This window comes from Nomascus leucogenys, chromosome 11 (assembly GCF_006542625.1).
Source record: "Nomascus leucogenys isolate Asia chromosome 11, Asia_NLE_v1, whole genome shotgun sequence".
Lineage (NCBI taxonomy): Eukaryota > Metazoa > Chordata > Mammalia > Primates > Hylobatidae > Nomascus > Nomascus leucogenys.
The window spans coordinates 18,721,556-18,748,574 of NC_044391.1; the positions used below are offsets into that span (position 1 = coordinate 18,721,556).

At 37.1% G+C, this 27,019-nt stretch overlaps 1 protein-coding gene across 3 annotated transcripts in view; it reads right to left on the bottom strand.

The window, feature by feature from the left end:
- Positions 1-10,257: 10,257 nt before the first annotated feature.
- STEAP4 (STEAP4 metalloreductase) overlaps positions 10,258-27,019 on the bottom strand; it is a 35,618-nt gene continuing 18,856 nt past the window's right edge. For 2 of the 3 annotated variants that reach the window (XM_003252360.2, XM_003252359.2), the window contains 4 exons: positions 23,287-23,744; positions 21,800-22,327; positions 20,096-20,260; positions 10,258-18,812 (listed from right to left, as the gene is read on the bottom strand). In XM_003252360.2, the coding sequence (XP_003252408.1) occupies positions 18,582-18,812; positions 20,096-20,260; positions 21,800-22,327; positions 23,287-23,742 (1,380 nt within the window). In that variant the 5' untranslated portion in view covers positions 23,743-23,744 and the 3' untranslated portion in view covers positions 10,258-18,581. The remainder of the gene's footprint in view (positions 18,813-20,095; positions 20,261-21,799; positions 22,328-23,286; positions 23,745-27,019) is intronic. The other variant, XM_003252361.2, reaches the window with a different exon arrangement.

The window sequence follows — 27,019 nt, forward strand, 5'->3', positions numbered from 1 at the left end:
CAGACACACACACACAAAATTAGCTGGGTGTGGTGGCACGCGCCTGCAGTACCAGCTACCAGGAAGGCTGAGGTGTGAGGATTGTTTGAACTGGTGAGGCAGAGGTTGCAGTGAGCCGAGATTGTGTCACTGTACTCCATCCAGTTTGGGCGACAGAGTGAGATCTTGTCAAAACAAAAAAAAAAAAAAGAAAAGAAAAAAGAAAAGAAATGAAACGAAACATGTTACTCCTCCATTTAAAATCTTACAATGACTTGCCTTTGTAGAGACAAAAAAGCCCAAGTCCTTACCCTAGTCTAATGGGGCTCAAAGGCTGAGTGGCCCTGCTACCTACCTAATCTGTCACTACCTGTTTTTCTTCATGCTCATTCTACTCCTGCCATACTTGCCTCTTGGCTCTATTTTGAGCACCAGACTCTATCCTGCCTTGGAGGTCCTTGCACTTGCTCTTCCATCAGGTATCCATATGGTTCACTTTCTTAATTCTTTTTTATTTTTATTTTTTAGATGGAGTTTCGCTCTTGTCACCTAGGCTGGAGTACAGTGGTGTGATCTCGGCTCACGGCAACCTCTGCATCATGGGTTCAAGTGATTCTCCTGTCTCAGCCTCCTGAAGTAGCTGGGATTACAGGTGCCCGCCACCACACCTAGCTAATTTTTTTGTATTTTTAGTTGAGACAGAGTTTCACCATGTTGGCCAGGCTGGTCTTGAACTCCTGACCTCAGGTGATCCACTTGCCTTGGCCTCCCAAAGTGTTGGGATTACAGGCGTGAGCCACTGTGCCTGGCCACTTTCTTAATTCTTTCAAGCCTCTTTGCTCGAATGTTATCGTATTAGAGATACTTTCCTGGAAACCCAGTCTAAACAGTAGCTTCTCCATTCTGTTCACTTAATTTGCTTTACTATTTACTTCATAAAGCTTACCACCTGACGTTTATTTATTTTTTATTGTTTATTATCCGTCTCCTCCAGCTAGAATAAAAGCACCATGAATGCAGGAATTTTGCCAACTTCTGGCACAGAGATGACTTTCAAAATCTATTTGGTGAACGAATGAATGAATTGCATTTTTTTCCTAACTTTCACAGTTGTGAGTTCTTATGTACTTGTTCATTTAACAAATATTTATAACCATTCTCCTTATTTCGTATACAGAATAGCCAAACTTGAATTTCCAGTTATAAATTCCATTACTTGGGAGTTGAAATTTTCTCAGATAAATAGAAAACAGTAATTACTAGTAATCTAGAGCTCTTCATCATACTTTTGTGACAGTATCATAACATACATTTAAGAAATTGAAGGAGTGGCTTATTTGAGTCCCACTTCCATTATTCTATAATTTTAAAATTGTGTAAATTATGTCATGCCTGAGGCTTGAAAGCCCTTTAAAAAATGCACAATAATCTCCAGTGTAGTGACCTCACTCTCAAAATGATTTATTCTATCCCTTCTTCAGACTGCAGTAGCCATTATGAAGTACGTTTCATAGGAGTCCATGTTTGGTGAAAAATGGTTCACTATAACTTTTACCTGTTGATCCTAGTCAACTGCTTCCCCTTACTTCCCTCCACCTACTATGACAACTAATCAAATATAATATTTTAAGGTCATTTACCAAGGTTGCTTTAAATCCTTGTCTTCCTTTTAAATTGTAGACACTCTACACTCTCCAGCTCAATATCAATTACTGTCTTAATCATAACTTTTTTTTCCTGAGAGCTTATACTAAAGGACACTCATCTGGGGTTACAGTATTAAGTGTCTCTTGAGATATTGCAATACAACACTGAAAAAAACTTAACTTGCTCCCTCTCCATTATTAATAGGCTCCTTCTTAATACAGGTCATAGATTATATCCAGGGATAAGAAGGTTGGAGAACACCTGGTCTACCTATGTTTTTCTATCTTATTGTTTAATAAGTATGTTGTCTTTCTAGAGTACAGATACAATAGCCTTGCAGAAACTGAGAGATAACATCGGCAATTAGAATTTGATGTAAAACAATTATTTGTCTGGCCCATGACTACAGCTATTACATTTCATAGAATTTTAGGGATAGGGAACATCTTAAAGATAAGTTAATCTAATCCACATATTTCACATATGTGAGTAACCTCAAGGAAGTTATTCCGATTAAGCTGCTCTTTCATGCTTTTTGTTGTTGTTGTTACTCAATTCTGTGCCCTTTGCTTACCAGCAAGAGTGCATTCATATTACTTTCTAGTGATTAGAGGTGAAGATAAGACATAAAGTCATCTGGACTAAGTCCCTAATTGACAGATGATGAGATATGAAAAGATTAAATGATTTGCCCAAATTCAAAAGGTTTTGTCCAAAACCTGGCCTGGCCCCAGATTTCCTACTGGATTTGTATTCTAGGACACTTTCTATTACTCTGGGGTTTAGATTAAAGTCTCAAATTATTGAAAAATATAACTACCAGTAATCTGGAATCTTCCATTCTATTTCTTGAAAAGTAACATGAAATACTTTTAAAAAGATTTGACAGAGTTTTTCTTTGAGCCAACTTCTACCTTTTAAATATGTTTTGAATTTTAAATATACGTAAAATGGAAAGGATAGTATAATAAATGCTCATATGACAGATTCAATAATCATCATTTTATCTCACTTGTTATCTACTCTATTCCTTTCTTCTTCATTTTTTGCTAAAATGTTTTAAATCCAAAACATTGTGTTATTCTCCAGTGACATAGTTCAGTAAGCTATAAAGTAGACTCAAAAAATTGTGAAACCATCCCAGCACTTTGGGAGGCTGGGGCGGGCGGATCACGAGGTCAGGAGATTGAGACTATTCTGGCTAGCACGGTGAAACCCAGTCTCTACTAGAAATACAAAAATAAGCGGGCATGGTGGTGGGCACCTGTAGTTCCACCTACTTGGGAGGCTGAAGCTGGAGAATTGCATGAACCCGGGAGGCAGAGTTTGCAGTAAGCTGAGATTGCACCACTGCACTCTAGCCTGGGCGACAGAGCAAGACTCCATCTCAAAAAATAAAATAAAATTATGAAACTATCATCACCCCTAATAAAATGAGCAATTCCTTGCTATAATCTAATACATTCAATGCTTATACTTTCTTGAATGTCTCAGAAATAACTTTTTACTTTTGGTTTGTTCAGTTAAGGAACTCACACAAGGTCCACATACTGCATTTTGTTAAATCTCTTTTAATCTAGAGCTGTTCTATATCAATGTTGTTGACGTATTGAAAAAAATTGGTTTACTTATTCTGTAGAATGTCACAAACTCTGGATCAATCTATATGTTTCCTCTTGGTTACATTTAACTTGTTACTCTATCCCTTATATCCCCAATTATCCCTGGTAGCATTCAAGGTTAGATGAGATTCAGGTTCAAGTTTATTGGCACACACTTGTGGTGCTGTGTGCTTCATTAAATGTACATAGTGTTACTGTCCAGTCATTCTACTCTTGTGATGCTAACAGGATACAATTTCCTAACAGCTTTTCATGTAGTAATTTCATCTACTGATAAAAGCTGCCTGTATAATTTTGTTACAAAATGCAAAGTGACAATTTTCTAATTTTCACTTTCTTTTCACTTTTATTAACTGGAATTTTTCTGTAGAGAACTTTTCACTGTCAACTAGGACTGTTTAGTCACTCTGCAGTACAGAAAATGCAGGATGAATGCTTAATTCTTTTCTTTCTACTGCCAATGTGTAAAGTAAGGAAATGTTTAAATACTTACAGTGGTGACCAACTAAATTTGTGTGTGTGTGTTTTGCTTTTTAGTGATGAAATGAACTGATGGATTATAACAAATTAGTTGCAGCCATTATTCTTTTAATTATCTCATATTTGGCCAATGGATTCCTCCTGCATATTTATTGGCTCCTGTGGCCTTTGGACATGTCCTGTTAGTTTTTTATTTTATTTTTTTAAGAATGGAGTCTTGTGCTGTTGCCCAGGCTGGAGCACATTGGTGTAATCATAGCCACTGTAACCTCGAACTCTTGAGCTCAAGCAATCCTCCCACCTCAGCCTCCTGAGCAGCTACGACTGTAGGCACATGCCACCATGCATGACTATTTTAATTTTTGTAGAGACATGGTTTCACTATGTTGCTCAGTCTGCTTTCGAACTTCTGGCCTCAAGCAATCCTCCTGCCCTAGCCTCCCAAAGCATTAAAATTACAGGCGTGAGCCACCGTACTCTGCCTCCCATTAGTTAATTACCCTCCTTGCTTTCTGGCACAACAATTCGTCACAGACCCATTTCATGTATTTTCTGCCCCAAATCGGGAATCAGAACTCTGCCATAGAACTCTGGTTGCTTTTTGTGGGAAATCCTAATCAGAGAGCAAAATGTGGGCAATAGGAGCAATCTTGTTTTTGGGTGGTCATTGTCCTCCATATTTTTGCAATTATAGTGCTAAGGAACGTAATGTTGAAAGAAAAGCAAAATCTTGAAATAATACAGATATTTCCGATCAAAATTTGACATTATAGAATTTTCATTTAACTTAACTTGAAACTCTTTTCTCTTATACTGACAATTTTGGTTCTTAACAACATTGACAATATAACCTATTTGATTTATCTTCATGCACAAATGTATGTATGTATTTGTTTGCATACAAACTAGTTTCAAATTAATAATGTCAATATTAGTAGTAGTTTCTCAATTAAGTTTAAGATTCATCTTAAGCTCTGTTTACAATGGGAACTCTTTCTATTTAAGATGTACACTCGAAATACTCAAAAGACATTTAAAACAAATCTATTATCTGTATATAATTAATTTGATATATTAATAGGTTCAACTGTTTTCATTTGTTTTTAGTTTAGCAAAGTGTGATCTCCAAAACAGTTGCTTCGGTATCACCTGAAAACTTGTTAAAAATATAAATTCTCAGGTTCTCGATTTTTTTCTAGGTTAGAAACTTTGAGAATCAGGCCCTAAAGATAATTTTTAGGTACACTAAAGTTTGAGAACCACTGATCTGGTAATCCATTTTTTATTAGTTTTTCTTTTTACACATAAAACACATTCATGTATATATTAACAATCACTTTTCTTATCTAAGTGGTATCATGCTATGTATACTGCTCTGCATCTTGCTGATTGGAAAATCTTGCATGTTGCATCTTGGAATATCTTGCATCTTGCCATTGGAAAAAAATATATTTTGTATAAATCATTTTGTACTTTTAACCAGAATACTTTGGAGTAGATTCCTAGAAGTGAGATTGCTATACAGATTGCTTGTACATTTTTTCCCCTAGACATTATCAAATTTCTTTGCCTAACAGTTGTACCACTTTGTATTCCCATCAGCTGTCTTCTACAACCTTGCTGATAGAGTACATTGTCAGACTTTTGGATGTTTGCCAATCTGATAAATGAGAAATTGTAGCTTGTTGCACTTTTTAGTTGCATTTCCCTTAGTGAGAGTAAGGTTGAGCATTATTTCATGCATTTAGTGCCGTTTCTTCTTTGAAATGTCTGCGTATATATTTTGCCACTTTTCTATCAGATTTTAGTTTTTTCTCAATTTGTAAGAAATCTTGATATATTAAGGATATTAGCCATTTAATTGCAAATATATTTTCTCAGTTTATCATTCGTCTTTTGACTTTGCTGAGTCAAAGACTAAGCCTTCACATCCAGCCCATTTTTATTCTAATTGTTCCTTTTGTTCTGGTGCTGTGGCTCACTCCTGTAATCCAAGTGCTTTGGGAGGCCGAGGTAGATGGATCAGTTGAGCTCAGGAGTTTGAGACCAGCCTGGCCAGCATGGCTAAACCCCATCTCTACAAAATATGCAAAAATTAGCTGGGCATGATGGTGCACCCCTGTAATTCCAGCTACTCAGGAGGCTGAGGCAGGAGAATCGCTTGGGCCCGGGAGGTGGAGGTTGCAGTGAGCCAAGATTGTGCCACTGCACTCCAGCCTGGGCGACAGGGAGAGACCCTGTCTCAAAAAAAAAAAAAAAAAAAAAAAAAGAATTGTAATAATGCTCTTAATCTTCTTGTTTTTTATTGTCTGTTGATTTCCTATGAGAATCAATGCTTAAAATAGCTACCTACTACTTTCTCTTTTTCCCCTACCACTCAATTTTATTCAGTAGTTTCGTTACAGGAAAGGGGTCCCTATTCAGACCCCAAGAGAGGGTTCTTGGATCTCGTGCAAGAAAGAATTCAGGGCAAGTTTATTAGGAAAGTAAAGGAATAAAAGAGTGGCTACTTCATAGACAGAGTAGCCCTGGAGGGTTGCTGGTTGCCCTTTTTTATGGTTATTTCTTGATGATATGCTAAACAAGGGGTTGGTTATTCATGCTTCCCCTTTTTAGACCATATAGGGTAACTTCCTGATGTTGCCATGGGATTAGTAAACTGTCATGGCGCTGGTGGGAGTGTAGCAGTGAGAACGACCAGAAATCACTCTCGTGGCCATCTTGGTTTTGGAGGGTTTTAGCTGGCTTCTTTACTGCCTGTTTATCATCAAGGTCTTCATGACGTGTATCTTGTGCCAACCTCCTATCTCATTCTGTGACTTAGAATGCCTTAACCGTCTGGGAATGCAGCCCACATATCTTAGCCTTATTTTATCCAGCCCCTAATGAAGATGAAGTTGCTCTGGTTCGAACAATTCTGACAGTTTTGCCTTCATTTTAATCTTTGTACTCTTAAGTATACTCAAAATACTATTTGGTTTATCAGCTTCAAGTGATATCCTTAGCTCACATTTTTTTTTCCATCAAGTATCTTAAAAGATATAGGTGGGAAGCTAATATCTGATATCCATTCTACTTTTCATGTACCCTTTTTCTTCCCTTCTCCATTTTCCTTACTATTCTCTGTTTTCCATTACTATTCTCCATTTTCCTTACTCTTCTCCATTTTCCATTACTTACTATTCTTCATCTTCCATTCTCCATTTTCCTTAATATTCTCCATTTTCCATTGCTTACTATTCTCCATCTTCCATTCTCCATTTTCCTTACTCTGCACTTGTGGCATCTATTTGTGTGTTTCTTTAAGTATAGTTCTTATTTCTCATTGTTTGCTTTTGACTCTCCTAATTCTTTCTTGGCATCTGTTAATTCTTATTTTCTTTTCTTCTATAAACTTGTGGCACAACTCCTAGGTATAAGGAATGCTACAATTTTGTAATTCTGTACGTCAGAATAACTTTTTGTGGAGCTACTGTGCACCTAGCCAATATCACATTCAATTTAAGTTAATTTTTGTGTCTTTTTTTCTTTCATCCTTCTCTCAAATCAGGGTCCAGAAATTGATTAGGGCTAGAAGGTTGGGGAGGGGTCTGGTCTGTGCCTGTGGTGGTTGACATCTTTATTCTGGCTCTTCTGGCCACATGATACTGCTGTTAAGAGTTGGGTCGATTTAGTCACTTTGCTTTGAGTGGCCTTTGAAGTGTTTCTCAGAGAACTTTACTGTATTGACTGAAGATTCTTACTAAAAGCTTTGTGTCTTACTAAAGTAGTGAGTCATCTCTCAGCATTTGGGATACTTCATTCTGCAATCCTCGTTCCTCTGCCTCAGATTCAGGGTGGTGGAGGGATTAAATCCATACCTTTTTCTCAGATTCAGCCATTTTCAACTTTTGCTCCCCAAGCATCTTTTCTTCACTATCTCTTTACCACGTTTAACCTTTCTCTGAGACTAGCAGCTTCGTAACGTTCAGTGAAACAGAAATACGTGTTTTTCTTTCATATGTATTTTTAGACCTTAAGAATCACCTATTTTCTTCTCTTTCATAGGTAGGGGACTGGAACTTGGAAAAAGAGATATGCTTCCCTAACACACTCTGTGATGTACATTTGTCACTTATTTATGCTTAACATCTTAGGACATAACAATTGGCGAAACTATCTGTTGAGGGTTATATTTCAGTGAAAGGGTTAATAAATGTCGTAATTATTATCTAATGTTATTAACAAAAGTTATTTATTTTGCTGCTTTTCTGCCTGTGATGCTTTGTCAGTTAGGTTCTCCAAGAAGCAGATACCAAGATAGGATGGGAGATTTATTGGAGGAAATGACTTAAAGGATAAAGGAGGAGGGAGCCTTCATATTGCAATGCTGGTCTTACACGTGCAAAAGATGAAGGCAAGGGAAACATTGAATAGGAGGAGATCCAGGTCATAGTGCAGATGTGAAAAAGTCTTGGCCCAGTGGGAATATCCAAGCAAATGCTGCCCATTAGAGGAAGCTCATATAAGGCAACGATCCATTAGAGGAAGCTCATATGAGGCAATGATCCATTAGAGGAAGCTCTTTTGAGGCAATGATGGTTTTGTTCAAGGATATCTGTTATGCATGGTCATTGCCTGGGAGCAGCCCAAGGGCAATGTGGATCATGTGAGTAACGTGGTGCTTATCAATAATGTGGGCCAGTTGAAAGCTGTTTGTTATGTTTCTTGCAGCAGGTTCTCTTGAGGGAACATCTGAGTAGGTCGTCTTCCATGACTGCCACTGATGTCTACTTGCTATTTTTAGCCAGTTTTATAAAAACTATTTTTATTGTAAAATTATTTTATATTAAAGCAGTTTTAACAGTCTTCTTCATATGGGGAAGAATTCCAACAGAGATGAAATAATGGACAACTTTCTGTTGTGGAATATTCCTAAAATGTTTACTAAGACTTTAAATATTATTTTAATGAGAGAACATGAAAGAAGGGGAAAATGTTGTGTATCATTCTTTAGAATTCCAATAATCACAGTCAGCCTAAATATACCACTAGATAATTCTATTTCTTTAGTCTCTGTCATGTTTTTTAAAGGCAAACTACTCATCACAGACTGAAAAGTCCAAAATTGTAACTGTTTCTGATCAGTCCTTTTGACCCCCTTTTTTTTTTGGATCTTCAACCAACTTGTTTTCAACTTAATCACCTAATTTCAAAAGGATCAGAAAAAACCCTAGCCTGAAAATCAGTCATCTGTGGTCTAATTCTGCTTTGTTGCAATGTAGCTATGTGACCTTGCAGAAATTACTTCACCCTCTTGGGTTCAGTTTCCACATCTGTGAAATGAATTTATACTATTAGATAATCTCTAGGCTTCATGTAGTCTAAAAAACACTATAGTTGGAGTTGGAGGTTATGGATAAAGTTTCTGTATTTCCTATCCAAAACTAAAATAAAGACATGGAGGCCATGTTTAGGAAATATGTGTAGAGCATATATTTTGGAAAATGGAATTAATATTTAAAACAATTTTCTATGCTGAAGGATAGGTTAATTTCTATGAGATAAACTTTAATAAGAATATTGTGAGTGTTTTTTTTAAGTAAATCTTTTATTTTAAAACAATTTTAGGGTCATAGTATTTTAAAATAATTTTAGATTTATAGCATTATTGCAAAGACAGTGCAGATAGTGCAAGATATTTTTGCTTTGCACTTAGGTTTAAAAATATTAATGGTAATCAGTGTAGGGTGGGTGGTTTGGTGGTGGAAGGGGGCAGAGATGAGGCTAGAGGGGCAGACTATGGAGAGACTGAAATTAATGCTTTATGTGAAAAGAAATTAGGCATATTATTTGATGTGATCCTGAAATTTTGCGACTATAAAAACTTACAGTGAACGTGTACACTAAATTAATAGAGACTCACAAGTTAGAATAACAGAAGCAACAATCATCTTATACTCTAAACCTGCACCTCATCTGGAGTTATATTTTTGATGCCTACTTGCTATTTTTAGCCAGTTTTATAAAAACTATTTTTATTGAAAATTTATTTTATATTAAAGTGTTTTAAGTCTTTTACATATGGAGAAAAATGCCAATACAGATGAAATAATGGACAACTTTTTGTTGTTGAATATTCCTAAAATGTCTACTAGGAATTTAAATACTATTTTAATTACAGAATGTGAAAGAAGGGAAAAATATCATATTTTTGGTTTAGGGAACTGTGTTTTAAAAGGAACATCGAAATGTTTGTAGATCTGAACAAGAGGCACCAGAAAGATGAAAAATTTAGAAATTTTTATATAAGAGAAAACAATGAATGTGCTGGAGAGGTTTATCGTAAGATAAGATTTAGCAGGGATATGCAATCAATTACTTAAAAATTTTTTTTTGTTTATAATTTTTTAATTAAAAATTTTTAATTGACACACGATAATTATACATATTTATGGGGTACATAGTGACATTGCAATACATAAAATATATAGTGATCAGATCAGGGTAATTAGCATTTCCATCATCTTAAGAATTTATCATTTCTTTCTGTTGAGAACATTCAATATCCTCCTTCTAGCTATTTAAAATATATATTATTGTTAACTATAGTCATTCTACACAGCTATAGAACACTACAACTTAATCTTCCTATCTAGCTGTAATTTTGTATCTTTTAACAAATTTCTTCCTGTCCCCCATTACCTTTTAAATTAAATTTATTTTAATAATTAGGTAACCTACTCATGTAATTAAAAAACCAAAATGATATGAAAAGGTCTATAGTGCTTCTACTCCTGTCACTACTCCTCTGTTCTCCCGTCTCGTTTGGTATAGATCTTTTGAATCCTTCTGAGAGTTTCTTTAGGCAATTAAAAGCAAATACACATATGCAAAAGGAATCATACTATATATGTTATTTTGTACCTTTTTAAAAACTTAACAGTATATTTTGGACATCTTTCCATATATGTAAAAGAAGGTGTCTTGGTTTGTTTTAAACAGGTGCATAGAATTCCATTCTGTGAAAGCATCATAGTTTCCTTAACCAGTCCCAAAGATGAATGCTTGAGTCACTGCCCATGTTCTACTTTTACAATGTTATTCATGAAAAACAAGAAAAACAAATAGCAATGCTTATTTTTCATCGCAAATGCTTGTAGGCATATCTATAGCATAAATTCTCAGGAGTGAGACTCCTGGATCAAAACTTAACTCTGCATTTTTAATTGTGAAAGATATTGCCTAATTGCTCTCCATAGGAGTGGTCCTAGTCTGCATATCCAAGAGCAGTGTATGTGAACCTACATTTCCACAGCCTCACCCACAGAATGTGTGCTCAAACTTTTGGATTTTGCCCATCTACTAGGTGAGAACTGGTATTGATACAGTTACAATTTTCACGCATCTCATTATGAATGAAGTAGAATATATTTTCATATGTTGCAGAGCCTTGTTTCTCCTGTGAACTTTGTTCATACTCTTTGTATAGTTTCCAACTGGATGGTGTAGTAGTTGTAGTTGGCACTGCCAACTACAAGCTCCTCTTGGCAGCCACCTCTACAAGCTGAAAGCTGGTTGTATGAATGCTGGTACCTCTTTGCCTATGGGTCTTTTTCCCCCCAGACATGGTGGCATACACAATAAGTGTGTAGGAAAAGCCAGAAGTGCCAGAAAGTTAATGTCTTGGAAGCATCTGTATTCCAATGTTAAGCAAGGATTTGGTGGATGAAAAGCACAGTTTCCTTTCCCCTTGATGGGAATAACTCTTAGTTATATCTGACACTGTCTTCCAGACTTTCCCAGCAAAATTGAGCTCCAGTTGCCCAGATGGGTAACCAGCTTGAAAATTCATACTCTATTCCTTCCCTGCTCTGTCTACTTTACTACTCCATTCCCAGTATTTCATAATTTGATGATTTTTAATTTCCAGTATAAACTCTTTTACAGGAAGCCTTGCTTCAGGATCGGTTTCTAGAAGTGCCAAGCCAAGCCAGGTTGTTAGGCCTACGTTTGAGCACTGTGCAAAGTGTGGTCTGCCTGTGGTGCTGGCTTGTGAGCTGTTTGTCACCAGTCTGTGATAAATTCAGAAATTGGGGTGAGAAGTTTAGAAACTTTTATGGCAATTTGATGTTGCCATCATATTTAAGGGTGTGATTTTGTGTTTTATGGACATATGCATTTATTTGTAATGAACTGGAAAAAAATGAAACAAAAATTACTGGCCCTCATCTCTGATAGCTGGTGAGGCACTGCTTTAAATGATCACACTAACAAAAATGGGTAGAAGTACAACTAGGAAAACTTTGGTTATCTACAGAGAGAACTCCCTGATAATTTCCTGGAGTGCCTAAAACGAAAGATTTCCTCTTGGTGATGGTAAATGCTCCATCATGAGAAGAGTTAAGCCTGTAGAAATCTAGCTATAAGAGACTCTATAGAAAATTCCTGCATTTGGTAGCAGATCTCTTCCGCTTTTTTATTTTCTAATACTGACAAATAACAGTTGTACATAGTTATGAGGTACATAGTCATGTTTATGTATGTACAATGTATAGTGATCAGATCAGTGTAATTAGCATATCCATCATCACAAACATTTATCATTTCTTTGTGTTGGGAATAGTCAATGTCCTCCTGGCTATTTGAAATTATATGTTATTGTTAACTATAGTCATCCTACAGAGCTATGGAACACTAAAACTTATTTATTTTGCTCTAATGAAATGAGAACAGGAACTCTGTCATTCTTTTTATCTCTATCTTAGCATGAAAGAAAGGATTAGTAAAAATGAAATGAATACACTGGGTGGGCTCCTTCAAAATCTGTTGACTTTCTAAAAATCATAAGGTCAAGTTTAATTCTAGTTTTCTATTTTATCACAATCTGATACTTTTTGATATACAATACTGTGAGTTCCAGTCCAGCAGCCTTTCATTTTTACAAAACTGAGAAACAATCTCATTTTTACAGCTATAGGTAATGGAACTAAGCCTGGTGTGTGTGTGTGTGTGCGTGTGTAACCCTGGATTCTTCAACTGTTATTAAAGTACTAAATGAGAAGTGTTATGAAATTTCTTGCATGGGTTACTGGATCTCAAACACAAATAAGTTCACTCAGTACACAAAGCAATAAGGTGAAACCAGGGAAAAAGAAAATATTTGCCTTTAAGCTCTGGAGAAGAGCTATTCTCTCCTTGACTGCCCCTTTGAGTCCTCAGGTCTGGGGATTTTACCTATCTCCACCAGAACAAAGCTCCCTTTAGAGTTTAGGAAAGCTTGTGGCCAGACTAGAGTGGGAAGATTAAAATGGCAATTGCAATGGAATTGAACTTAATGCGGGAACCACAGATCCTATGTTTCTACAGCCTTAGAGGACAAACTGAAATCAACATAGGTAAACCTGGAGTATTGAGAACTGGGCAATCAAGAATATTTAAAATGTGAATAAGCTTCTTGTCTTTAAAAATGTTTTTAAGAAGAGTTGCAGTAGTTTGGTTCACTTAGTCTATTTTGTGGATTCAAAGGGACACTTAAGAGGACAGCATGGGTGTCCCCTATTATATTGTTGTGTTAAAAGGAGATGGCCCTGGAGTCAGACTGCCTAGATCCCAGCTCTGCCTGTTATTAGTTGTGTGAACTTAGTCAAAGTACTGAGATTTCAAAGCTCAGTTTCCTCTTCTGATAAATAAGGATAAGAAGAGAACCTTAGTGAACTGTTATGAGGATTAAATAAGATAATGCATGTGAAATTGTTAGCGTAGGCTTTGCTCATGGCATTATGCAATAAATATTATTAAAAGCCTTCCAAAATTCCCTTACAGCAGAAAGCAAGTAGTACTGGATCCTTTTGGCTTTTGCTGGGTAATGGCAAGAGCACTGTCTTGCTCTTCCACACTCCCCTTTTCTCAGTTCCTTTGCTCTCAATCCCTTCATCCTTCACCTCCCTCATATGGCTCTTATCCGAAACTTTAGGACTTTGCCTCGAGCTTGAGGAGAGGTAATGTATATGTTACCAGAAAGGGGGTCCAATCCAGACCCCAAGAGAGAGTTCTTGGATCTTGCATAAGAAAGAATTTGAGGTGAATCCATAAAATAAAAGCAAATTTATTAAGACTGTAAAGGAATAAAAGGGCTATTTCATAGGCAGAGCAGTGGCATGGGCTGCCTGGCTGAGTATAGTTATAGTTATTTCTTGATTATATGCTAAACAAGGGATAGATTATTCATGAGATGTTCAGGAAAGGGGCAGATGATTCCCAGAACTGAGGGCTCCTCCTGCTTTTAGAACATATAGGGTAACTTCTGGACGTGGCCATGGGATTTGTAAACTGTCATGGTGCTAGTGGGAGTGTATTTTAGGCCACTAATACATTATAATTAGCATATCATGAACAGCTGAGACAGCCAAAGATCACTTTCATTGCCATCTTGGTTTTGGTAGGTTTTGGATGGCTTCTTCACTGCATTTTGTTTTATCAGCAAGGTCTTTGTGACCTGTACCTTGTGCTTACTCCTGTCTCATCCTGTGACTAAGAACACCTGCTGTCCTGGGAATGCAGCCCAGGAGGTCTCAGTCTTTTTATTTATTTTGAGATGGAGTTTCACTCTTATCACCCAGGCTGGAGTGCAATGGCGCGATCTTGGCTCATTGTAACCTCCGCTTCCTGGGTTCAAGCACTTCTCCTGCCTCAGCCTCCAGAGTAGCTGGGATCACAGGCATGCGCCACCATGCTGGTTAATTTTTTGTATTTTTAGTAGCGATGGGGTTTCACCATGTTGGCCAGGCTGGTCTCAAACTCCTGACCTCAGGTGATCCACCTGCCTTGGCCTCCCAAAGTGCTGGGATTACAGATGTGAGTCACTGCGCCCGGCCAGTCTCAGCCTTATTTTACTCAGCCTCTATTAAAGATGGAGTCACCTGCTTCAAATGCTTCTGATACATTGAAGAGTAACTTATGCTCTTTTCCCAAATTCTACTGAACAAACCTTTAGAACAGTGAAGGATTTTTCTAGAATGTAAACCTAATTCATTATAGAAAATTAAAGTAGGATCCTGTAAGGCTATCTGTGGGCTCTCGTGGGGTGTGTGTGTGTGCGTGTGTGTGTGTTGGAGAAGTGGTAGTGAAGATGATGGTTGTGATGATGGAGAATGAAAATTGCAACTACTGTGTGCAGTACTTTGACTGCCATTACACCTTAATTTTGGAATGGAGTTCCAGAAGCTTTTATGCTCTCAGAGGTGAAATGCATAATATACATTTATCATTATCATGGCTCTTTTGTGATCCCTGAACAATAGAGGCATGAAGAGCTCCTGAATGAATTTCTAATTGAAATGGCTTTTTCAGTAGGGGCTTTCCATTTGCTTCTAGCTTCCTCCAGGTTGTCAGTCCTCTCTTTATTTATAAGTTTTAATACTATCTTTGAAAGCAGGATAACACCCATCAGAGCTGCAGCAGTCCAGTTGTGCAAGGCATTTAATGCCCAGTCATGCAGTCTGAATCCAACCTGAAATCTGCTTGTTAAGCCATTAGCCTTATCCCTGTGGCGTCTGCATGGAGAAGAAAAGCCTTTTTTACTTCCTAATTCTCACAAGAATCCAGCGTGGGATAGTGCAGTCCTCCCCATTTAGCCATCTGATGCTCTCCCCTCTCTGAGGGTAATACTGAAGCACACACAGCACACTGGACTGTGCAACCCCGCTGAGCTCAAGCTTACACTGCAAGAAGCTGCAGATCTGTTAATGCACTTTCAAACCCATGCACTGCCTTCTCTTTTCCTTATCCCTGAAGGGAAGTATTTTTAGTCCTAGATGCTGGAACTATTGTGATTCAAAACCTTTTAGTAACTTTCTTTGGAATGCTGATGAGTTAAAACCAGAATTAAACAAAACTAGAAAATATTTTTAAAGTAACATTTAATGAATACACATTTATAAAAGCCATCATCCCTTAACATGGGGAAAGTGTACAAAAATAATATGAAAGTATAAAATTTTTCTAGAATACAGGAAACATATCAGCAGTAAAGAAGTTTAGTTTAACTTTTTTTTTTAAATGTAAAATAGTTTGGATCTGTTAAAAGGAATACAGTTCGCCCAAAGCACCTATTTTCATCTATTGTAAATTCACTCTTTCTACCTTAAGTAAACTGGAGAAGTCAGCTGTGTTAATAACGGTCAAATTCATTTCATAGTTTTGGGAGGAGGGAGGTTGTGGGAAGGACAGAAGGAAAACTTGGGCTTTCTTTGGTCAGCTGGTGGGGCTTGGAGCTCTTGTGGTTGGGGCCAAAGGTCAGGTCTGGCAATGCAGCTGTTATGCCAAAACCACCAGAGTGCTCTTTAGCTTCAGGCTTCATGAATTGCTTTTAACTACTCAGGTAGAGCATTTTCACTAGGCTATAAAAGTAGAGTTCATTTTTTTCTATAGGTCAGCATTTTACCTGTGTATGGCATTTTCTATTTTCGGTGATAGACTGTGAGCCAGGATAAACACATTACTCCTTTCTTTAACAAAAAGAGAGCATGGTTAATTCCAAAGACTTATCTAGACCAGCCTGGATAGTACTTAAACGTTAATCAATCAATGCTCAAGTAAAAGAGCGTATCCATCCCCAGCACACCTGACTGTTTTGTATAACATAGGTGAGTAGTGACATTTTCCCTATCTTTTCCACTGATACCGTAGGGTCAGCACCATATACCATGACTCTACTCAATGTCGTCCAACTTTTTGTATCCTTGTTTGGGTTTATCAAAGATAAGTTGAAGGAGCATGTGTTCTGTGTACCTTTGCAACCAATTATAAATAAACACAAACTGAAATAAAAAAGACAATCTACAATGGTGTGATGAAAGCAACACCCTCATCCAATGGTAATTAGATTGATAAGGTCACTTTAGAAATGACTTGGCAACATTATCAGTGCAAAGATATTATCTGAAATGTTATTTATTTTAGTAAAAAATGGATATTGTCTACATGTTTAATAAGGAAAGAGGTTTGAAAAATGCCTATTTGATGTGATATTATGCAGCCATTAAGAAAATATATCACTAAGGCCAGACTCATGCCTGTAATCCCAGTGCTTTGTGAGGTGGAGGCAGGCAGATCACTTGAGGCCAGCAGTTCAAGACCAGCCTCACCAATGTGGCAAAACCCTGTCTCTACTAAAAGTACAAAAATTAGCTAGGCATAGTGGCACGTGCCTGTAGTCCCAGCTACTCGGGAGGCTGATGCACAAGAATCACCTGAACCTGGGAGGAGGAGGTTGCAGTGAGCTGAGATTGTGCCATTGCACTCCAGCCTGAGCGACAGAGCAAGACTGTCTCAAAAAAATAAAAAAGAAAAACAAAAAAAGGAAAACAAAGCCTTTAGAAAAACAAAGCCTTTAAAAAAGGATGTAAAATTGAATATATAATGTAGATACAATTATTTTCAAAAAGTTTTATAGAAAAATATCCTGGATTATTGATGTTGTTTGAATATATTTTAATCATTTTTGTATAACATCATGTATAATATGTTATAATGAAAGTAAAAAAAAAAAAAGGTCTTAGTAGAGCAGGCAGAAAAATGCCAAACTCAGTGCCTTTTAGTTATTTTCGCATGTGGGAAGATCATGCATAAGGCTTCTTTTAGCTCCTTGCTTGAGCTAGGAAGGTTAATTCCCCTGAAGGTCACCTTGGAAAGGGTACTATCAGCACAGAAAAACAGTGAGAACCATCCTAAATTTCAGCAAGGATTTGAGAAAGATCCAAATTTCACATAGAGGAAAATGAATCTTCACACCTCTCTGCCCTATGACTTTCCGTAATTTTCGATCATCTATGCACTGTTCAAATTTATACCTGCAGACTATTCATTTAATTTTACTCCTTACAATTATAATAGACTAAGACAGGTATAGAAGCTACTTATTTATACTAGAAATTAATTTAGTAGATGACAAATATTGAACAATATTTGGAATATAAAATTTACAAAGCATATTATAATACCTAAATAATACTTAACCTAATATAGTGCAATTTTACAATATTTATTTAGCTTGCTGTCTAAAATTCTGGTTTATTTGAACTTTTTGATCAAGAACTTTTATCAACCCTTCTTTGCTTATTGCACAATGCAAGTGAAATCCAAGGGGATATCCCTCCATTTTTATTCAATCTTTCCTATACCTATTCTTTATAGAGGAAGAATTATATGCCAGCTCTGCAAATTTGTATGTATCCAAGACATGGATACTTTTAATCAATTGTAAATTTTTCTTGTATTATAAAAATAGTTCCTTTCAGTAAATATCTATATTGAGAAAAGCAAAGTCAAGGGGTCATTTCACTAGAATTCATCATGGTAATATTTATGTTTGCCTTTACTTCCAAAAAACAACAAAATCATTCCCTTTTTACATTTCATGTGACCCACTTCTTCAGATATACCTAATAAAGCCTTTATCAGTGGTCACCATTGTGCTGTTTTTCCTTTCACTTAACTCAGCCCTTGAGCCAGAGAAGGAAGTTGCAATACTTCTATTGGATTTTGCAAGATATTAGGTCATGCATGTTGCCCATAACAAGGAAACTCTTTAGTGTGAAACAGCAAGGCTAGTCTCAATCTCAGCCCCATGGCCTCTGGGAAAATAAGAGTCAGGGACCTGCACTGATTCTTCACTAACCTGAGATAAAATGGTGTTCTCTTCCAGTATGTCAATTTCTCAAAGACAAGCAATGTTTCCCTCAGTCACGGTGTAAGAAAACAGCTTTCCTAACTGTACCCATCATTCTTCTTTAAACATTCAAAACCATAGTTCAGAACTCCAGCTAAATTGAACTTTGTTTTAAATATCTGATTTTCCATTCAATGCTTTTTCTAGTGTTTTGAGTTCCTTTCCCAGCCCTGGCGGATCCTTGTAAGGGTGTTGTCTACACATGGCATGATTAGGACAAACTTGATCACCAGCACGGTGCAAGGAATGATAAGCCCTAACACGTAGGCTGCAGGAAGATACCATCTGAGATTTGAAGGGCTGAGGAATCTCTTCCCACCGTACACCAGGGTGTGGGCCGTACACAAGATCAGGGTCAAATAACCCAGTTTGGACTATAAACAAGAAACAAAAATATGTAAGTTAACATTATTTACATCTTAAAGTGAAACACTCTAAGCCAGTGACAGATATTTGTCAAGAACCATAAACATTTGAGACCTATAATGTTTAGGACACTTTATCAAGTACGAAAAAAAGCACTAACCCTTCTTCAGGATGGTAAATACTTCATTTAAAACAAGATTATTGCTTACAAATGACATAGTATCTTCACCTTAACCTGGCTGGATGGAAAAGTTTCCCAGGAGTAAACTCTTCCAAGTTAGAATAAATAATGTAGCTTGTCTTGGTTCCCAAAGGTGAAACTCTTTTATTTATCATCTTTTCTAGAGGTCAGAGATGAATATGACACAGTATGACCTCAAGAAACACCATCTTAGTATAGTTTCTGACTAAAACCAGATCCTAGCTCATTTCTATCACAATAAAAAGCAATAGCCAATCTTGTTTCAGCCTACATTTTAAAGCTTATTGTTTATTTCTGTCTTAATACCTTGAACAAAAGTGTTAATGAGAACATGTTGACTGCATTTGGTCCCTGGGAGAAATTGCAAGACCTAAGATTCCAATAGTTCTATAAAATTCTAACCTAATTTTAAAGACTAATGCTCTTTTCTATTATACTCATAATAAGCATGCATCAGAATCATCTTGAAGGCTCATTAAATTTCTAGGTCACAGGTTCAGAGTTTCTGATTCAGTAGGCCTGGGCATGGCCTGGGGCTTTGTGTATCTAACAAGTTTCCAGGTGATGCAGATGGTGCTGGTCCTGGTGCCATACTTTGAGGACCACTGGTCTACAAGAATGTGTAGTTACTAACTGCTCTTAAAGAGGGGTTGGTTGGTGCTTGACATGTGGGAGAAAACAATTTTCCCTCTTACAGAAGAGCATTAAGTCTTCCAGTGTGATGACATCTATCAAATCTTGCTGTGAAGATTTTAAACTTTATCTCAACACCTGGTTTTCCATATCTATATGTCCATGTTGTAAGGTTAATTTTTAGATGGTGAAATTTTGTCTTGGGGTTTCTTTTCACCTTGTACCTAGTACATCTCCACACATAAATTGTAATAGTTCTTGGTACTTTTCACCCTATAGTCTTAGCTGTAGCTATGGAGGCAGTCAGGAATCTTGGCGAGTGTTAAGAAATCAAATCATTATGGATTCTGCCTTTTGTACCTGGGTTCAACATTTTCTAATTTGAATTTTTAAATGTGATTGCTAGGGAAGTGATGGAGCAAAATGAAAAGTTAGGAATGATCTTGAAGTTCTTACCTGGACAAATCGGAACTCTCTCCAGTTGACCGCATTGCTAACAGATGGCAAAGAAGTGATTCCCAAGAGTACAAACAGAAAAAATCCAAGTATTCCCAAAGCCACATATGAATCACTGAGCCAGGCTGAGGAGGTGCTAAATGGATTCTCCTTCTTGAGTATTGCCTACGAAAAATTATAAGCAATTACAAAACTACATTTTTACAAACTGCATTTTACAAACTGCCCATACTTTGAAGGTGGGCACAAATTATTTGCTCAAAGCAAATTGTATGGCATTTCTTAAAAATTATTTTAAAATAACTTTAGTGAAAAATACACTTAGAAATTACCATTTTTGGCAAAAAAAGTAATTGGTTCTGTTTGGACTTGATTCTAGGAGTTGTGTAGAAAGTTTTGATTTTCCCTGTAAATTCTAAAAGACAGTAAACACTCACTTAAACCTTCATTGCCATCTGCATTTTGTTCCCCAAGCAAAACTTGATGTTCTCAAACAATTACATCAGAATTCTGTTTTTCTGCTTTATATGTGGATTACTCACACTCTCAAAATGTGTTCTTTCATGTTTATTATGTCATAATATAATACATCAGTCTTACACCACAAGTTGAGAGGAATCAGACACTTGTAGTGTGACTCTTACCCAGGAAACTTACATATATTTGTTGGGAAAATAATGTAGAGAAACCCATAGAAGCATCACTAATGACTAACTAATAATTTTTGAGATAAGTAAGATCTATCAAAACTAGCTATTTCTAAACTAGAACTGACTTACAGCACTTCCTCTGAGAATGTCTTAAAACTCCTCCAGCTGATTCTCACTGAATCTTTTGATTGTGCGTAAGACAATATTTGATATTTGCTCAGAATTATTTGGTTTTCTAGTTATGGAGGCCAATTTCCCCCAAGTCAAACATTAAGGGAATTATAAGCGCTCTTTTGTGAATTTGTTTGCTTTAGTGTGGCACATGTTTGGTTAGCCCCCTTACTTATAAGATGGTTGGTTTTGACTTCCAAAAGGAAGTAACATGCATAAGAATAGAAGCTTGAAAACACATTAGTTAACATTTGACTGCCGACCAAAGGAACTCAAGTAGGTGTCTTTAGGTTTCTTGAGCCACGAAATCTGTCAGTTTGCCAATATCTCTACCCAAGTGAACCTGGAAAGTAAACTTGTATTCTTTTTTTTTATTATTTTTATTTTTTAATTTAATTTTATTTTTTTTTTTGAGATGGAGTCTTGCTCTGTCACCCAGGCTGGAGTGCAGTGGCACGATCTCCGCTCACTGCAACCTCTGCCTCCTGGGTTCAAGCAATTCTCCTGCCTCAGCCTCCCGGGTAGCTGGGATTACAGGTGCCCACCACCATGCCCAGCTAATTTTTGTATTTTTAGTAGAGATGCCTCACCATGTTGGCCAGGATGGTCTTGATCTCTTGACCACATGATTCACCTGCCTTGGCATCCCAAAGTGCTGGGATTATAGGAGTGAGCCACCGCACCTGGCAAACTTTTATCCTTAATAGTTGTATGAGATCTAAACTGGATTCATTTTAAAAAACTGACATGACATTTCTAATTCTAATTACTTTAAAAAAGAAGATGCTTAGAAGAGTGACTTTCTATAATTATGAAATGGAATATGACGTAGCAATAGTCTCTGATTTCAGGAGTAGAGGAAAATATATAAGAAGAGATTTACCTGAGTAGCGGTTAAGTTTCCCAATCTCCATCGTACATAATATCGAATAGGAATCACAAGTGTGTAGAGGACATGAAGGAAGGCAAATCCCAGAGCTACCAAGCCAAGCTGCTTTCGGCAAAGCATCCAGTGGTCAAGCCAGTCTGGGAATCGACGGTATTTTGTGCCTCGGTACAGTTGTAGAATGGCAGCAATAACACCAGGGAGGTAAACCAAAGCAAGCAGTGTAAGTGCTGTTATTGGAAAGATACGATTTGGAATGGAAATAGCCATACGAAATGTATTATCTTCCTTTTCATAAACATAAGGGTAGATTACTTCTCTTATAACACAATAGAAAAACAAGAAGATACACAGCACAGCAGACAAATAGAAGGGGAACCTCCACATTGGAAATAGTTGCAGGGGGTACTTTTCAATTTCTTTGGCTGCCATGAGTGATCCTTGATCCATTGGAGTAAGTCCAAGATTACGAACAATATCCATCACTCTTTGCTTGGCTTTGCTGTCATTTCCACACACAAACACCTGGTTTAAAAACAATTAATTAATGCTGTATTTACTCCTTTTCCTTATTTAATAATTATTTTGAAAGGCTGCAACAGCACCATGCCAAATGATGACATATAACAGTGAACCGATTTTAAAATAAGGATGTAGAATTAACATATCTAACAAGATGCTTTAAACTTGTATGTGGCGTCCTAGATAGGTAAGTACCAGGGTTTTTAGTTGATGATGGTTTTAGGCACATCACACTTATATAAGACCTGGTTCTCCACACTGTGAGTAGTTTGATCTTTCTTCTGTGTTTGTGGTGCCGCATCACTTATGAATGCTTCTAATCTCGGTGCATAAATGGAACCAGTTTCATACAAGGTTATGGAAGCAGAAAAGGATATTCACCAAGTATTAGTTTCTAGTACTGACAAGAAGCCTCCAGAAGCTGACACCATGGGATTCCATCAAACTAAAATCTGAGGGTACAGACAGTAGGAGATATAACAGTTGACCACCTTACTTGGTCAAGCTCAAGAAAATTATTCACAGGCCGGGCGTGGTAGCTCACGCCTGTAATCCCAGCACTTTGGGAAGCCGAGGCAGGCGGATCATGAGGTCAGGAGATCGAGACCATCCTGGCTAACACGGTAAAACACCATCTCTACTAAAAAAATACAAAAAAAATTAGCTGGGCATGGTGGTGGGTGCCTGTAGTCCCAGCTACTTGGGAGGCTGAGGCAGGAGAATGGCATGAACCCGGGAGGCGGAGTTTGCAGTGAGCCGAGATTGCGCCGCTGCACTCCAGTCTGGGTGAGAGAGCGAGACTCCATCTCAAAAAAAAAAAAAAATTTTTTCACAGCACATATTAGCAAAATGTAATTTTTAGTGGGCATTTTATCTTGGAATTATATTTTGGAATCTTTGAGGCAAGTGCACATTTAATGATTCATGTTTTAAAGATTGAATGTAAATTTGTTTAATCTTACCTGCCGACTTGCATCCAGTGCTCCTGACTGGAGAGCCCAGGCTGAGATGGTGTTAAATGCTTTCACCACGTGGGCTCCTGGCACCAACTGAGCAAGGTACTCTGCATTAGATTCTGGATATTGATTGATTTTGAGGTTGTTGCTGATGTCTACCAATATTTTTCCATTGAGAACCTCAGTTAATTCTGTGAGAAAATCATAATGCTCTCTGTGGATTGCTATGATTATGATGTCAGACTTCTTGGCTGCTTCTGAATAGCTCAAGGCTTCTGCACCATTGGGCAGCAGGGTGGTCTTCTGGGGGTTTCGACTTCCAAAAACAACAGAATAACCACACTGGAGCATTTTCAATCCCAGTGATCTTCCAAAATCACCAGTTCCAAAAATACATACAGTCTCTTGCTTTTCTGAAGAATTCATAGTAAGAGGAAGTGCATCTATACAAGTTTTCTCCATAACTGAAAAATAATAACAAAATGCCCAACAAAATATAAATGCTCTGTGCTTGGAAAATTAAAGAGAGCTATATCCAGGAAGTAATGTAATTGACATGTTCTAATCTAATTATCTTAACTATATTTACCCCCAAATTTGGAAGGAGTAAAAGTCGTCATATGTATTTTCATATGTGTCTTATTTAACAAAATCACTGGTGAAAAGCTTCTGTTTGATAAAAGGATACAGGGCAAAATCTGACCAAAAAAAGTGCTCCAATAAATTATAGATAAATTCACTTGTTTAGTGATACAAAAACAAAACTAAATAAAACATTAGCAAACAGAATCCAGCAGCTTGTTAATAGAAGGTATATGTTGATCAAATGGGGATTATTCTACAGATGTGAAGATTAGTTCTATAAATTCAATTTTAGAAACTTCATTAATACAACTTAAAAGATTAAAATTTAATTTTATATTAAAAGATTTAAGGAAAAAGTCTGTCATATCTGTGTATGTTAAAAGGACATCTGTTAAAATTCAACATTTATTCTTGATTCATAGTGAAAGAGAAATACATAGATATTTCCTTAACATATAAAAATTATTGATCTTAACCTAATATTCAGCATTATGCCTAAAAACATTAGTAGAAACATTTCCAACAAAGTCAGGAACCAGACAAATATGTCTGCTATGACCACTTTAGTTATTGTTCTGAAAGCTCTAACTAACATAACTAGATCAGAGAAAGAAATCAGAGGTACAGAAATTCAAAAGGGATTCCAGATGATCAAACTAGATCAAACTTTAAAAACTATGAAAATCAACCAAAAAAGTATCATACATACAAAAACAATTCAACATCTAGGCTGAGAACTCGATTAAAATCAATATTCTTCATATATTAAAAAAGAAGCCAGTAAGAAGGTTTAATCCATGAAAGGATCCTACTTATAGCTGCAACAAAATAAAGACATTATGTAACAAGATAGCAAGATATATGCAACATATATATGAAAAATATTTTAAATGCTCTTAAGAATCAGGAGAAGAGAATTTATATAAATGAAAATGTACAGCATGTTCTTGGATGGCAAGGCTCACACCATGTCAGTTTTCCCTAATTTAATCTATAAATTCTGAAAAGTAGGTTAATAAATGGGATGCTAGTCAAATTAAATATTAAAATTTTTATAAAGCTAAAATAATTAAATAATGTGGTACTATCAAAGAAATAGATAAAGTTCTGGCCAGGCACGGTGGCTTATACCTGTAATCCCAGCACTTTGGGAGGCCAAGGCAGGTGGATCACTTGAGGCCAGGAGTTTGAAACCAGCCTGGCTAACATAGTGAAATCCCATCTCTACTAAAAATACAAAAATTAGCTGGGCGTGTTGACACATGCCTGTAATCCCAGCTACTCAGGAGGCCACTGCACTCCAGCCTGGGCGACGGAGAGAGACTTTGTCTCAAAAAAAAAAAAAAAAGAAAAGTAGACAAATTTTAGTGAATAAGTTTTTAAAAAATTCAGAAATGGACCCAAACACATATGATAAAAATAGCATCTCAGGTCAATGAGGAAACAGATTATTTAATAGCTAACGTTGTAATGACCCAACAGGTTTGCCTTGCCTGCTACCTAGACAGAGCTGATTTATTCATATGAAAGAACATTTCAGCTCTTTATGAGAGTCCGGAAAGTTTTTTCCTTTATTTTAATGTCATAATCTCCAAGGTTATCAGAAACTTGCATTTCAAGAGCACCTGTCAAAGTTTTATAGCTGATTATACAACAATCTCCTAAAGAGGACCAAATCAAGACAACAATTGTCTGAAGATGACAGAAATGTTTTAGGGAAGCCACAGTCAAAGAAATTGACAAGGAAATTTGTTACCTCTGTGGCACACAAAAATTCAACGTAACAATTATAATTATTACTGATAACATATACTGAGGCATATTAGAATTATAGAAATCTTATACAATTTTATCACACACACTAATAACATATTTATATGACTATAACTCAAAGAAAGTTAAATACCATTTTATATTTGACAATGTTTCCTGCATGATTTTAATACATTAAATAAGCCCAATATATCTTTTTGAACTTTAGGAGATCGAATTTTTTTTTTTAAACTCAGAATTTGATCTTGGAAGGTTTGTCAAATATCAAAGATTTAAAACACTGGATATCACAAAATCGAGTCCCATGTCACCATAAGTCATTCATTTACTCAAAATGATAACTTAGGTTTGGGCATGGTGGCGCACGCCTATAGTCCCAGCTACTCTGAGGCTAAGGTAAGGGAATTGCTTAAACTTGGGAGGTGGAGGTTGCAGTGAGCTGAGATCACACCACTGCACTCCAGCCTGGGTGACAGAGCGAAACTCTGTCCCCTGCCCCCGGAAAATTGCTGTGAGCAATTCCTTCAGGGCCCTCCATACATATAAATACACACACACACACACACACACATACACAATGTAAGATGAACAGAAGGCCTTCAAGACACAGATTCCAGACCCAGTCTGAAACCAAGAGTAGTCCTCCAAAAAAGTTCCTTATTCTTCATCCAATTAGACACCCCCTAATGGGGCTACAGACAGACACTCTGTAATGGGGCTACAACTACAGACACCTTGTAATGGAGCTACAGGCAGATACCCTGTGATGGGGCTACAGATAGACACCCTGGGAGGTTACTAAGAGACAGCAGCACCTCCAGAGAGGCCAATAAATCAGGAGAAGGAAGGGGCTGTTGGTGGCTGCCTGGAATACTCACCAAATCAGACACCTTGTGTTGAGGCTACAGCTACAGACACCCAGTGATGAGGCTACAGTTATGGGATATCTCCCTAGCATTACTTCTCCACTGCAATTGAATCCATGCACATTGGGTCAGCAGCACCCCACTGACAGAGAGTGCCCAAGTCAGCCCCTAGTCCAAGAGAACTAGGCGGCCACTTGGGCTGGCCTCTGGATCCATCACCAGAGGTGGGCTACAGAGCAGGTAACAACAAAGGCAATCCTGGTCGAGCCTCCAGATTTGTAACTGCCCAATGGATTCACCTTGCCTGCTGCCTAGACAGAGCCAAATTTATCATGACAGGGGGATTGCAATGGAGAAGGAGTAATTCAGGCAGAGCTGGCTGTATGGGAGACATGGGTATTATTATTACACAAATCAGTTTCCTGGAGCACGAAGATCAGCGTTCTTAAAGATAATTTACATTAAAGTAGGAGCTCGGAGGTGGGGAGTGTTGATTGGTCAGGTTGGAGATGGAA